Source organism: Belonocnema kinseyi, chromosome 3, assembly GCF_010883055.1.
Source record: "Belonocnema kinseyi isolate 2016_QV_RU_SX_M_011 chromosome 3, B_treatae_v1, whole genome shotgun sequence".
In the NCBI taxonomy this organism is placed as follows: Eukaryota; Metazoa; Arthropoda; class Insecta; order Hymenoptera; family Cynipidae; genus Belonocnema; species Belonocnema kinseyi.
Window position 1 is genome coordinate 87,154,693 of NC_046659.1, and position 14,023 is coordinate 87,168,715.

The following is a 14,023-nucleotide window of genomic DNA, read 5'->3' on the forward strand; positions in this document are numbered from 1 at the left end:
TCGAATTACCCCAAGTTAAGGGGTGAAAAGTTGTAGTTTGGTACCCGGATCTTCAATAGCATTTTCAAGTATTTTTAAGTAAAAAACGAGTTTTAATTACGAGGGGGAAACAATTCATAAAAATGGGATCTTGTGGAGGTGGATCACTTCGAATTATATCATATTATTTTAACTTACTTTTATATACAGAATTACTCTGGATCAGCAAAAATTACTCTAGGTTGCAAAGGATTACTCTAGCTTACATAAAATGGTTGTGGATGACACACTTCGCCTAAACTAGGCTTTAACAGCCTTTAACCAAATATTGTTGAATTTTCTATTGAGAACAATAATTTTATACCGAATAAAACGAATTTTCAACAAAATACATAAGTTTTCAACAAATTAGTTGAGTTTTTAACTGAAAAGATCAATTTTCAACTAAATATTTCAGTTTTTAACTAAATTTCTAAAATTTAGAAATTTTAACTAATTTTGTAACTAAAATAATAAATCCTAAACTAGAATAGTTAAATTTCCAGTTAAGAACTAATTTGCAACTAAAAAACAACTATTTTTCAACCAAAAAGATGAATTTTTAACTAAAGTAAAGAATCTTCAAGTAAAAACGTAACGTTTTAGCAAAACGGTTGAATATTCTGCAAAGCATATCATTTATAATCAAAACAGATAAATTCTCGACGAAAAATGAAATAGTTAATATTTCAACTAAAAAAGATTAAAATGTGCATAAAGTAAAAATTTACATAAACAAAAAATTGCGATTTAATTAAATTTTAAATCAAAAACATTTCAAGTCAAGAAAAAGAGACGAATTTTCAACAAAATAGTTGACTTCTCTACCAGAAAAATGAATTTTCCACAAAGCAGTTGAATTTCCAACAAAAAACGATGATTTTTAATTAATTAGATTAATTTTTAAGAAGGACAAATAATATTTAACCAAATAGTTCAAATTTCAACAAAATACGTAAATTTTCAATCAAATAGTCTAATTTTCAACTAAAATGGATAAATTGACGATCAAAAAGGGAACAGTTAAATTTTGAGTCAAAAAATCTAATTTTCGGAAAAAACAAGAATTTTGTACAAAATAATTTTTAAATACTTGGATTACCTGTGAAAATTACTTTCGAATTACCTGGATTACAATTTAATTACTTGAATCACCTAAATGACTTCGGATTACCTGGATTAGAATTGGATTACACTGGCTTATAGCTGGATTAATTTCGATAACAAGTAGATTGATTAGTTGAATTATTTTAAGTGCCTCGAATTATTTGGATGACAAGTGTATTACTCAAGAATACACTGAATTATCTGGATTATAACTGTATTGCGAGTAAATTAGCGTGGATTAGAACTGTATCACACCAAAATACACATAGAGTACAAGTGAATTACTACAATTTACAAGTAGGTTACTCCGGATTACTACGGAATCACAAGTTATACGTCCAGCGAAAATAATAAAAAGGCAATCATAAAACTTCAGTGAGCGTATTTGACAGTCTTTTACTTATATTTCCTACTGTTTATGTATATAATTTAAGTTGGCATTAATAATACATTGTATCTACTGTTAATCCGCTTGCCCCTTCTCACACCCGTGATTATAATTTATTTCCAAAATGTGCGTATATAGAGATATAATTGATTATATATTATAAAATCTTTTAATAAAATTTAATTTTTATTTTTTCTGTTCTTCATTATATTTTTATAAACTTTATTATGTTAAAGAGGTGACACTGTCGAATACGCTTATTGATTTTCTTTGATTTCCTGGTTACTACTTCTCGTATTGTGTTCTCAAGTTGATGTAGACATTAGTTTTATTATAGGATTATATTATTCAATTCAATAAATCAAATAATGGCCATGTTGGGTCATTCTTATGTGTAGATGATTCCTGCCTTAGAGTTTCTGGCGTATTCGAATTGTTTGTTTGAATTGTTTTATTTTATACTGCTCAGTAAATTTATTTTTAAAAATGTTATCATTGACAAAAGGATTATTTAATGCAAAAAAGTCCATAATTCGTTTTTATTGTAAAATTTGTGTGACTCTACTTGGCATGGAATGGCAACAAACTGTGCAGCAATACAAAAATCCTTATATATTCTTAGTTGCCAAACCTAGTCGTGAAAACAAAATTTTAGGAATTGCAAATGGGACTATGTGGACAGGTAGAGTATTAGAACCTTGCAGGAGCCTGATTAGTACATGATTTGTCAGTACAACCCTGTTTTAAAGAAATAATTTTAAAACCAATACACAGTAAAAAAAAGTGTTCAAAATGATACCGAAAGCGATATCAATCTCATATGCAACAAAAATGATACCGAATTCGAGAGCATTTGGATCGGCCAGAGTGAATGATCGACTTTTGAGATCATAATGATCTGATTCGGGATCATGTATAAAGTCAAACCAAGATGGCTGACGTTCTTAGAGTACTTTAGCTTATATAGCAAGCTTTTCATGATTTCTGATCGTGCAGTGCAATGAAAAAATTGAAAAAATAATGAAATCTGATATTAGAAAATATCACCTGTTAAGTGTAGTTGTCAGTTACATGAAGTAGATACCATTTTTAGGTTATGTCGTTATCACATCAGCGCCAAGAACTGGCGGCCATTTTGTTTAGTCTAACAAATGAACCAATAAATAAGATCAAATTGATCTGAATGGACAGATCATTATGATCTCCAGAGTCAAATGATCGTTGGAGCAAAATGATCCGCAACGAAATTCATCCTTTTTTTACTGTGCAGAAAGGTGGACATATGTTTTCAGGCATTTATAACGTTTCTGCTGGTAAATATACGTTAGAAAAAATCAGTTAGTCTAGAAAATTCTAATTGTAAGTATAGTGAATTTTTTAAAAACTGGGTTTTTAATTTTTTTATTATTATTTCCTAGATTAGTCAAATTTCTCAACGTATTTTTGCCAGTAGTAAACGTTCTAGATATCTAATGAAATTATCTATACAATTCTGTAGATTTTAAAATTATTTGTTGAAAACAAGGGTCTATTAAACATTCATAATCTCAGATAGCGCTGGAAATAAAAATCTGTAGAAATTTAGCGAGTTATTTAAGGTGAATAGGAATATAAAAAAATTTCTCTGTGTAATTTTTTTTTTGTAATTTCATGCATTTTTTCAATCGGGAATATTTAAAATAAATGAGCTGAGAATTTTCGATAGTGGTTTACTTTCTATGAGCGGTTTCAAATTTCTCTTGCATATTAAAGTAGGTCAGTGGGGAATTTTTGAGTTGTTGGTAACTTGATGCATCAATTTCTATTTCCGAATTGTGGAGAATGGGGTAATTTCCAAGCTATCAGAGCCACCATCGAACTGCTTCGTCATTTTCGATGCGCAGCGTCCATAGACTACATAATACCGAGTTATATAGAATCCCGAGGGAAAGCCTTTTGCTCGATTCACCGAAACTGCTGTTAGCCTTAATTGACTACGAGAATTTAGTGCTTGCGTAGGAAGTACATTTTCCTTGCGACTGCGAAAATTACTATCCTCTAATAGAAAGGTCGCAATCGATCTCGAGAATTAATTGCCTTACCTTTTACTTTCTCAATCATGTGTGCATGAGTACATATAACAGAGATAAGGAAAACTTAAAAAGTTATATCTCTTATTTTCTGGCTAAACAGATGGGAAATAGAAACAGAGATATGGAAATAACTAAAGGAAAAATAAAAAGAATATTTCAGGTCACAAGCAAAAAATATGTTAGTAAAGGAGGTCGTAGAAGTGGATCAGATGCTAAATGTAAAGAGAAGAAGAAGAAAAGAAGAACATAATTAATGAAATAGAGCTAAAGGAAAAAGTAGTGGGGAAGAATATAGGAGAAAAAATATATAGTAGAAAGGAATGAGATGAGAAAGAGAACATATCAAGGGAAAAAATAATCAAGCTAGTGTTATGGAAAGAATTGATAGTGGTAACCGTATTGCGAAAAATCTGCCCGCCCCGTGGGCACATCCTCATCGCGACTATGCGCGCGGCTCGCTTCGCTCGCAAGTTTGAGCGCACCTAGGGCGCACGTTTGATGAGTCTCACGTTTCGCGCTCGGATATTCATTCTTCGCATTTGAAATGCTTGAACGAAACTTGATCAACTTTATCATCATATATAATATTCTGTTGTTAAATAATAAAATAATAATACTTAATTAAGTATAGTTAGAGATTAAGTTTCTCAAAGCTCTGTAGGCTTTGAGGTACACATGTTAATCGTGACACTCGCACTGCGCGCATGATTTTCGACAGACATTTGGAAACAGGTTTTGTTCTATTTTTTTTCGTTACTTTGATCATGTTTCCACAAATTAAATTTTTTTTTTATTTTCAATGTTATTTTCCACGAATAAAGCAAAAAGAACGCGTCCTATCAAGAAGTGATTCTTAACGAAATTGTAGATCTTTTTTAGGGTCATAATTTTTGGGCAATAAAACTCTGAATTTTTTATTTTCCAAGAGAATACAAATAGTTGTTATGATAATCTTGTAAGCATTCAAAAAGCACCGTTTTTTGATTGATTAAAAAATGTTTGAAAATGCTATAACTCTAGGAATATATTTTTTTTATCGAAAAAAGTCATTAGGATAAATTGTTTTGGCTTTCTTAATACTATAAATATCCGTACTTGATTTTCGGATTCAGAGGTTCTAGAAACGTGGAGATCCGTTAAAAAACTGGTGTTAAATTTCTAACAATTCTAATACTTTCTCGATCATAAATGATGAGAATGCTAAAAGACAAAGGGGAAGAGTCCACAGATTATAGGAGAGAGACGCTAGTTCCAACATTGTACAAAGTATACGTTATATTCTTCTGAATTTCCTGGTAAATAAAAAGATAAAAAGGGCGAAGTTAATAAGATATCAATGTTTGTCAACTTAAAGTAGGTATTCGACTCATTGGATCGAGACGAATTAGAAAAAGTTATAGTGAATAAGGAAATGAGATAGTTTCTTAGAAAAATAAATGAAGAAAAAAGCATGGCGAAGCGGAGTTAGGAAGGGAAAAGAAAATATATGTACACTGCACGGAGAAAAATAGATATTCAAACTTTGAGTGTCAAAATTTAGTTGGTCAGTTTGAACTTCCAGAAAGTATCACATACAGTCCATAATTTTTTCTCCAAAGTCCAAGAAAGTCTCTTTTTATGCTTTTGACAGTTCGAGTGTGTCCAACTTACGATCAGAGATAATCGAATCTAAACTTAGGGATGTTTAAGTTAAATATTTTGTTTTTAATTTACTTGTATCATTCGAGTTTGGACAAATTCACTCTCAAGAATAATCAACTCGATACTGGCATGGTAAAATAAAGCGCAAACTTCACCGCAGAGAGTAACTGACGCGACCAAAGCGGTTATTTCGTTTATCCATACTGGGAGTTTGCATTTCGTGGAGTGTGTGACATTCTATAAATTATATTTAAGTTGGATTACTGTCATTATTTTATTAATCGCTTAGAATTATTTTAAAAATCAATTAGACTAATATTATTCATTTTCCTTTAACGTTTTTTAGCAGGATATGGCACCGACCGGGCACAAAAATGCAATGCAACCAAAAAATAATCGATCTATTCCTAGGTACATTTTTTTGGTTGAATTGTACTTTTTTTAACTTAGAAATAACACATTGTCGGCTGAAATATCTTCTATTACATTATTCGTTGAAAATCCACATTTTTTGGTTGAAAAATAACTTTTTTAATAAAAAATTTAATGATTATAATGCAAGTGTTTGGTTAAAAATTAACTGCTTAGTAAAAAATACATATTTTCGTGTTGAAAATTCAACGTTTTTACAGAAAATTTGCTTCTTGCCTTTAAGTTCAATAATTTAGATAAATATCTTTTCATTCTGGATTGATAAATCTGTATTTGTTGAAAATTCGACTTTCTTGTCGAAAAATTCATCATTTTATTTGAAAATTCATCTCTTTGAATGAGGATTGAGCTGTTTTCTTAAAAATGCTTTTTTGTTGTTAATTTTTTCTTTTACTGAAAATTTACGTTTAAAATTTTTGATTAAAAATGTATCCTTTTAGTTGTAACATCAACTATTTGTCTGAAAAGTCATTCATTTTGTTGAATGTTTTTTTTTATGTAAAATAATCTTCTTGGTTGAAAATTCGTCTTTTTGGGATTAAAAATTTAAGCAGATAATTCAATAGAAGATTTTTTAAATTAAAGATTTTAGAATTATGCATTGTAAGCCGAATAATTTCATGATTGAAAAAGTTAAGAAGGGAACTCAACATTTAAAAATCGGTAAAAATTGAGTTATTTAAATTTATGGATTGTTTAATTACTTTCTTCAAAAAATAATGAATTATAAAAATGAATTCACTCTTAGTCTCCGCGGTTTTTCCCGGTCTTGAGTAATTGTTCTGGCAAATTTTTAATGAAAGGTTTGTTTTGCAAAATTGAATTTGGACTTTTTTGTAATATACGTACTTCAACTTTTTAAATTTTCATTATTGCGTATTTTCATATTGTGATTGTCTCTTAGTTTTTGCACGATCGCAATTAAGGTAATGCTTTTGATGAATTAATCACCTGCACTCCTATTTACTGTTTAATTTCAGAGAACGAAGTCGATGATGAATCATTTCATATTTTAAGCACAACAAAAGTACAAATTTTTTCGTCTTGTGCAATTTAAATTCTTCAAATTTGCAGGTTACAATTAATGACGAAGGATTCACAGTAGAATCTATTTGTTTCTGAAGACTTTTAGTTAAAAGTTGTCTAATTGTAAACTGTGTCTTTTTAAAGATTAAAGAAGGGAAAACGGAACAAGCTTCTACCACTTAATCTGTCATTCAAAATACAAGCGCATCAAACTTATTCGAATCAGCGTATGCTTCTACTTTCAGCCATGAAAACATTAAAGCGGTTGAATCAAATCAGTGTAAGAATTTGAAGAATAATTGATCACACGCATTTGTTTATACAATTATATTTTGTAACTGCTAAAGAGTAACTTTATCCATTTGTTCCTGTAACTAGGGCTTCAAACACGAGTTTCTTCTGAGAACGGGGAATTGGTTTTGGATACAATTGATCAGGACGCTGATGCTCTCACACTGAAATCCCACTTTCGAAGTTATAAAAAATTCTAAGAAAATGTTTATAAAACACTTCGACTTATCAAAAAGAATGTATACTTCTACGAAAAGTGCAGTATAATTGGCGATATAATAGGTTCCGATTAGGCGTCCACATCGTTGTACCTTTTAAAACCATCCATTTTTTTTGTATAAGTGGTTGAAAAATAACAAAAATGATTTTGTAAAAATTTGTAATTTCGTAGGAGTAATTTGATTCAATTTTCAATAAAATTTTTATCTGCTTAGCGCAAGAACAAATAAATTACATATAAGATATTTTTATTTGAGTTAAATGTATGATATTTTTGTCGTTTCGTTTAATTTTGTGTAACTTTAAAAATATATTGGGTAAATTTTTGCTATTAGTTATGTAGTAAAATAAAACATACATAATATTCATTGAAAAGTTTTAGTTCACTTATTTAACCAATTGACTCATATTTTACATATTTTTAAAAACTTAATTAATTTGGCCACATAACAGAAACATCACGTAATGTTGGTATTTCCAGTTACGAATTCCGTTTTTCTCAAACCAGCATAGGGTTTTAATAAAATAAGATATACGTAACTGGAAATATACCCACATCAGGTGATGTTTCTACTATGTGGCCAAATTAATTCGTTAGTAATTTCTTTTAATAATTAAAAACAAAGATTTAAGTACCCGAGGTAATCGGTTCAATTATAAAATATAGTCGTTTCGATTATCAGCAAGAGTTGTTTTGACTAATAGAAATAATCATTTTGAGTATATGAAAATAATAGATTCAAACATTTTCTATATTCTACGCGAATATTCTTGGATTTTCAGGTTGGCGCTATAAGATAATCGAGTACACACTCCCGAGATCGTAAGATTTACACTCTGAGACAGTGAACCTAGCCTCTAAATTTGGACACTCAAGAATCGTAAATTTGACATTCTGGGATAGTGAACCTGCGACCATCAAATGCTGACACTCCACGAATCATACGCCCAACTATCTAGGGGGCTGTCCTATAGTCAAAACTCAAATGTAGTCAGTCTGACCTTCTATATTTTCAGGGTGTCTATCCATTTTTCTCCGTGTGGCATACGTCGACGATATAATAATAATTGCGAAGGGGAAAGAAGGAATGGTGGGCTTGATGTAGGATCAGAGAAATACTTAGGTGAAAAAGTCGGATACAAATGTAAAAAGAAAAAGATAATGAGGTCTAAAAAAAAGGAATGGGAGTGAAAGAATGAACTGAAAGACGGAAGAGGTTACAGTTAGGAGAAGTTATGGAGTTTGAATATTTGGGATATATCTTGCAGATAAATTTAGATCAAAGACCTTATATTAGAGAAAGGATAAAAAAAGCGACATGAATATGAAAGGACAGAGATTTATAGGTTAAAAAAAGCCATATAAGGTGGGATCTAGGGAAAGGCTGGATGACGCTTGGATATATGGCGAGATAAGAAGTGTAAAGGAATAAATTTAGTACTGGAGTGGAATGAGTGTATGAAAGTTTGAGACGAAGCTAAGAGAAGCAAAGATAGGGAAGGCAAATGGAAGGGAATTAACGAAAAAGTGAAGAGAGGTAGGCCCATAGAATTAACGAAAGTGGAAGAAGAAAAAAAGGAGTTATTAAGGGCTAGAGACATAGATGGTGAGACTGGAGGACTGGAAGAATGACAGAAAAAAGACAGGGTAAGACAATGAACAGCAATATAAGAGATGATTGAGGAACATTTAGATTTAGGAAGGCGGTAAGGGAAGGGATGTATTCGGAATAGAAAGAAAACATAAAGTGCAGAATATATGATCGGGAAGAGGAAAATTAGGTGCCTATATGGCAGGGATATAGGAGAAGAATGAAAGATAAAGGAAGCTCGCAAGATAATGTGGCAAAGACTATAGGGAGGCTTGATTGGCTGATAAGTGAATAAAAGAATTAGGGAGGGTAAGATGGACGAGCGAGAAGGAACAAGAGATTAAAAGTGAAAAAATGTGAAGGTTGAGGTAAAAGAGAAGTGGATGAAGAAGGAAGTGGAAGTTGCATGGTAGTGTAAATATTTTTATGAATAATGGTTACGAAGTATTATAAAGATTATCAGAGTTGTTTCCTCCTCGTACTTTTTTGAGTGTCATTGCTTTGAACAACCCTCTCATGTTTGTGAAATATATTTGTGTCAGATTTTTTATGAAAACCAAAAAAATTTTGAAATAAAATATGTATTAAAACTTGTTCACTATTTGCTTAATGTTTGTTACAATTCTCGCTTTGTTGCTTGCAACGTTATTTCTTTTAAAAGCAATTAACGATCAAAGGGCGTCACTTGACTTTGACGCTGCGATTTTAAAAGGAGTTTTACAAAGACTAGAAGGAAATCAAAGTAAAGGTGGTGCTTGAGAGTTAACGACCCAATTTAATATAATAATAGGGTAGAACGCTTTATGGCGACTTGCGTAAAAGCAGCAAAGCCAATTAAAGTAGCTTCAATTTCACTCTAAAATACTTTTCATAGTGAAAGTTGTTAATTTTTTTTCAATTCCGTAATTAGTGATTATTGATGTAACTCACGGAACAAGAGTCACGTCCACCTTCTTCATGGCCGGCACACAGTTGTCCCGATACCACACGAATTTTTTTCTCTTGACTGGCATACCACTCATTGCATACACTGTTCTCCAAAACGCGAACATCAACTTTTTGTAGCACGTCCGCTCTTTTGTCTGAAAAACAAACTGGTTAGTACGCTGTTTGCAATCTGCTGTCGCACCAGCTTTTTACGTTCCTTTCTCTGCTATTCTATGAAATTTCGTCGCAGGAAAAGTACTACAATTCTATTTTATCAAAACAAACTCTTAATATATGGCTGAAATTGTTGATATAACGTTTGTTTGCCTTTTTTCGTTTATAAGTTATGAGAGAAACTTTAAAAAATTATCCAAAAATGATATTGAGATTTTTATATCCTACAGGAAATGTAAAACTTTATCAGTTCAATTGTAGGGAAAATAGAAGAATTGACCTTCTAAAAAAATAGATTTTTTTCTGATAAAATTACCAGTGTAATAAGCAAAGGATAATAAATACAACACTGTGACAATAAACCACATGTTTTATTAGACTAGAAAAAACTCGAATTATTACTTTTTGTCTTACGAACATTTAAGTATCTATTATCTGAAATAACAGAACAGAAAATCAGGGACACTTCTTATGCTAATGGATGAAAATAGATATCTTTAGAATTACTGAATATGTTGGTATAGATAATCAAACCGTTCAATTTTTGTTTACGAATACCAATCTCCGACAAAAAAACACTAACATAAGGGAGCATCGATTAATTACCTAAGGCTTTCTTGCAAACCTTTACTTGGAGGTGGATCATAACAATTTTTTTCATAGAAGTGTCTTCTTTCTAATTATTTTTTAAAAATATGCTAAATAAAACCAGTTCTGACTATTGAGATTGCTTTTTATAATATTATTTATACACATTATATCATTATTTGCTCTATTGATTTTTAGGGTTTCGTGGCTCTGGGCAGAAACCCTTATAATTACGGTTGAATGTCCGTCCGTCATATTTTTTCCCCTACCCGACATTACCCTGTACATTACTCGAATTTAGTCCATACCCCGACTTTTCCCCGCACTCTACCGTACTTTATCCCGCACCCTACCGTACCTTACCCCATACCTTAGCCGAAATAACCCCGTGCCCTAGTCGACTTTACCACGTACCTTCTCCGACTTTATCCCATACCCTTAATGACTTTATCTCGTACCCTAACCTACTTGACCCCATGCCCTAGAAAACTTGACCCGCACCCTAGTCGAATTTACCCCATTCCCTAACCGACTTTACCACGTACCTTCTCCGACTTTACCCCATACCCTTAATGACTTTATCTCGTACCCTACCCTACTTCACCCCATAACCTAGCCGACTTCACCTCGTACAGTAGTCGACTTCACCTCGTACTCTACCCTACTTCACCCCATATCCTAGCCGAATTTACCTCGTACCCTAGTTAACTTTACCCAATACCCTAGTTGACATTAGCCCATACCGTAGTCGAATTTACCCCGTACTCTAACAGATTTTACACTTACTCTAGCCAACTTTACCCGATGTCCAAGGAGGATGGAATAGGGAAAGTGACTTAATATCCTAATAGGGTTCGAAACTCTTTCTGTAGGCGCAAGGCGCACACTTTGACTGTTTTTTTATTATTTAATATTTCATATTAAATACGTTCAATAAACAGAGTCAATGAGTTAAAAATTCTGGATATATGATGTACACCTTTCATAAAATATCTTTAAAATCTAGTGTTTTCTTTTAAAAACGTGCAAATTCCTTAAAATTTTATAAATCAGGTGAAAATTTATCAATGTACTTTGATATTCCGTTAAAATCCTTTAAAACATTTGCAAATCTTTTGAGATATTATGTATTCAATTTTTTTATTTTGAACCGAAAAATATAAATTTTTAGCAGAAACGTTATGTTACGATCAAACAGTTGAATTTTCAACAAAAAAGTCTGATAGTTAATACTTCATTTGAAAAACATTTTATTTTAAACCAAAAGCAGTTGAATACAACCAAGAAAGGCGAATTTTCAACAAAATAGTAGAGACCTCAGTCAAAAAGAAATTAAATTTTTAAAAAGTAGTTCAACTTTAAACCAATTAGTTTATTGAACAAAAAAATTTCACAAAAAATGTAATAGTTAACATTTAAACAACAAAATATTTGAATTTTAAACCAAAAATAGTTAAATTCTCAACCAAAACAAAGTAATTTTCGTCTATGTAGTTGCATTTTTACAAAAATAATGCATTTTCAATAAAGAATATCAATTTTCTACCAAAAAGACAAATTTTTAACAAAATACATTCCAGCTAAGATTTAAGTTGTCAATCAAATAGTTGAATTTTAACCAAAACAAAAAAAAAAAATTTTAACAATAAATAGCAGTGTCACTTTCAGTTAGAAAAACTGAGCTCTAACTAGAAATTAAACGATTTTTTGACAAAATAGTTGAGTAAACAAAAGAAGAGATGACTCTTTAAAAAGCAACATTTTATCAAAGTAGTTCAACTTAAAACTAAATAATTGAATCTTTAAGCAGAAATAGGACTAAAAAAACAGTTGCGTTTTTAAAAATAATTATATTTTCAACTTCTTCTATTTATTGAATTTAAATTTAAGGGAAGAACAAAAAAAAAGGAAGTTCCTTGAAAAAAGTAAAAAAAAAGAATTCTTTGAAGAAAAGGAAAAGAGTTTATGGACGGTTCCTAATCGGTTAAGCTAATTTGCAGTCTGAGTTAATCACGAAACTATATGAACGTTCTTAGATGTAAAAAAATGTCCATAGAATTAAATTTAAAGTATTCTCGTACTGGCATCAAATAGTTTTTACTTATTATACATTTTTTGATTGACCGTTGTATATAATTACATTTATATTTCGTATTTAAAAATAGGAGGTGGATTAGCTCCTGTGTCACATGAAATTTTAAGGGGAGTGCAACTAGGGTGGTGCAAAAATGAATTGAAAATTTTTTTTCTTAAAATTTTATTCTGCCAAATTTGGTCAAATTCATAAAAAATGCGTTTTTCAAAGGTCCTGCAAGCCCCATGAAGTTTAACACCTATTTCCCAGCAGAACAAAAGAGGCCTTTGTGGTCCAGAATAAATAAATACTTCTCAAATATCACCCCATAAGTATATTTTATAGGGTTTCAAAAAAACCCAAAAGAAAAAAATTGTGTTTTGCGTGTTTTCACCGCTAGTTATGATTATCTTTCATTATTGTTAAATGCATAAAATACTACTTTCGAATAATAATTATGTGTTAACATAAAATGTTTACATAACTGGTTAAAATAATTTTATATTGTTTTTAGCAATTTTCTCTTGTAATAGAGTTAGAAAGTCGCGATTTTTGACCCATTTTAACTTATTCTTAACTTTTCTGTTATAGGGAGGCAATTATCAAAAAAACTTCACAGAAATAATGATTTAAACCATATTATTATTTATAATAATATTCTTTCACAATAATTCCAGATAGTTGCTGTTTTTTCTAAAAGGTTTATTTTTTCCTCGCCTTTTGATAGACTGAGATTATAAATAATTTAAATTAACAAACATTATCGTTAAAACAGTTTTATTTATTTTTTAATAATGTGAGAAAGCTACGACTTTTTCTGACATTTTTGAATTTTGATCCACTTTTTAATTAGAGTGATGTACCAATTAATGCAATTAAGTAAGAATAATAATTGTTTAAAGCAATTTTTATTGTCTATAACTATCTCTTCCTATTGTGATGCTAATTAGCTGCCGTTCTTTTTCAAGTTTTCTACTTTTTATGAACTTTTCACTCAGGTCGAGGTAAAAATTAATGCAATTTAACAAAAATAATTGTTAAACAAACTATTATTGTTTTTAACTGTCTTCTTATATAATAAAGCCAGATGGTTGCGGGTTTTTATACAATTTTTATTTTTTGGTTCACTTTTTCATTTTTTTGCTTTTTAACTATATTAATAAACGATAAATAAACATTAGAGGGAGTTATTTTTTATCAATCTCTTTCTTTTTTATGAATATATTTTTGAACTGTTAAATTCAAGCGGAGTCTAAGCATCCGGACAGTCCGTACTTTTAGCCAAGTTTATCACAGGGTTGAGTTCAAACGTACGGACCTGGCAAGGTGAATTAATATTAATATTAATATTTATTGTTTGTTTCCGAATAAAAAGTCAAAGAAAAGCTACCAAATTCAGACGAACCTGCAACTGTCTAAAAAAATATTCTAAGAGAATATAATTGTAAGCAATAATAAAATAATACAATTTACA

At 30.6% G+C, this 14,023-nt stretch overlaps 1 protein-coding gene across 1 annotated transcript in view; it reads right to left on the minus strand.

The window, feature by feature from the left end:
• The window catches only part of LOC117169913 (trypsin-1-like), a 47,075-nt gene that overhangs the window by 583 nt on the left and 32,469 nt on the right, over nucleotides 1–14,023 (minus strand). The window contains exon 4 of the mRNA XM_033356423.1: nucleotides 9,717–9,868. Within this exon, the coding sequence (XP_033212314.1) occupies nucleotides 9,717–9,868 (152 nt within the window). The remainder of the gene's footprint in view (nucleotides 1–9,716; nucleotides 9,869–14,023) is intronic.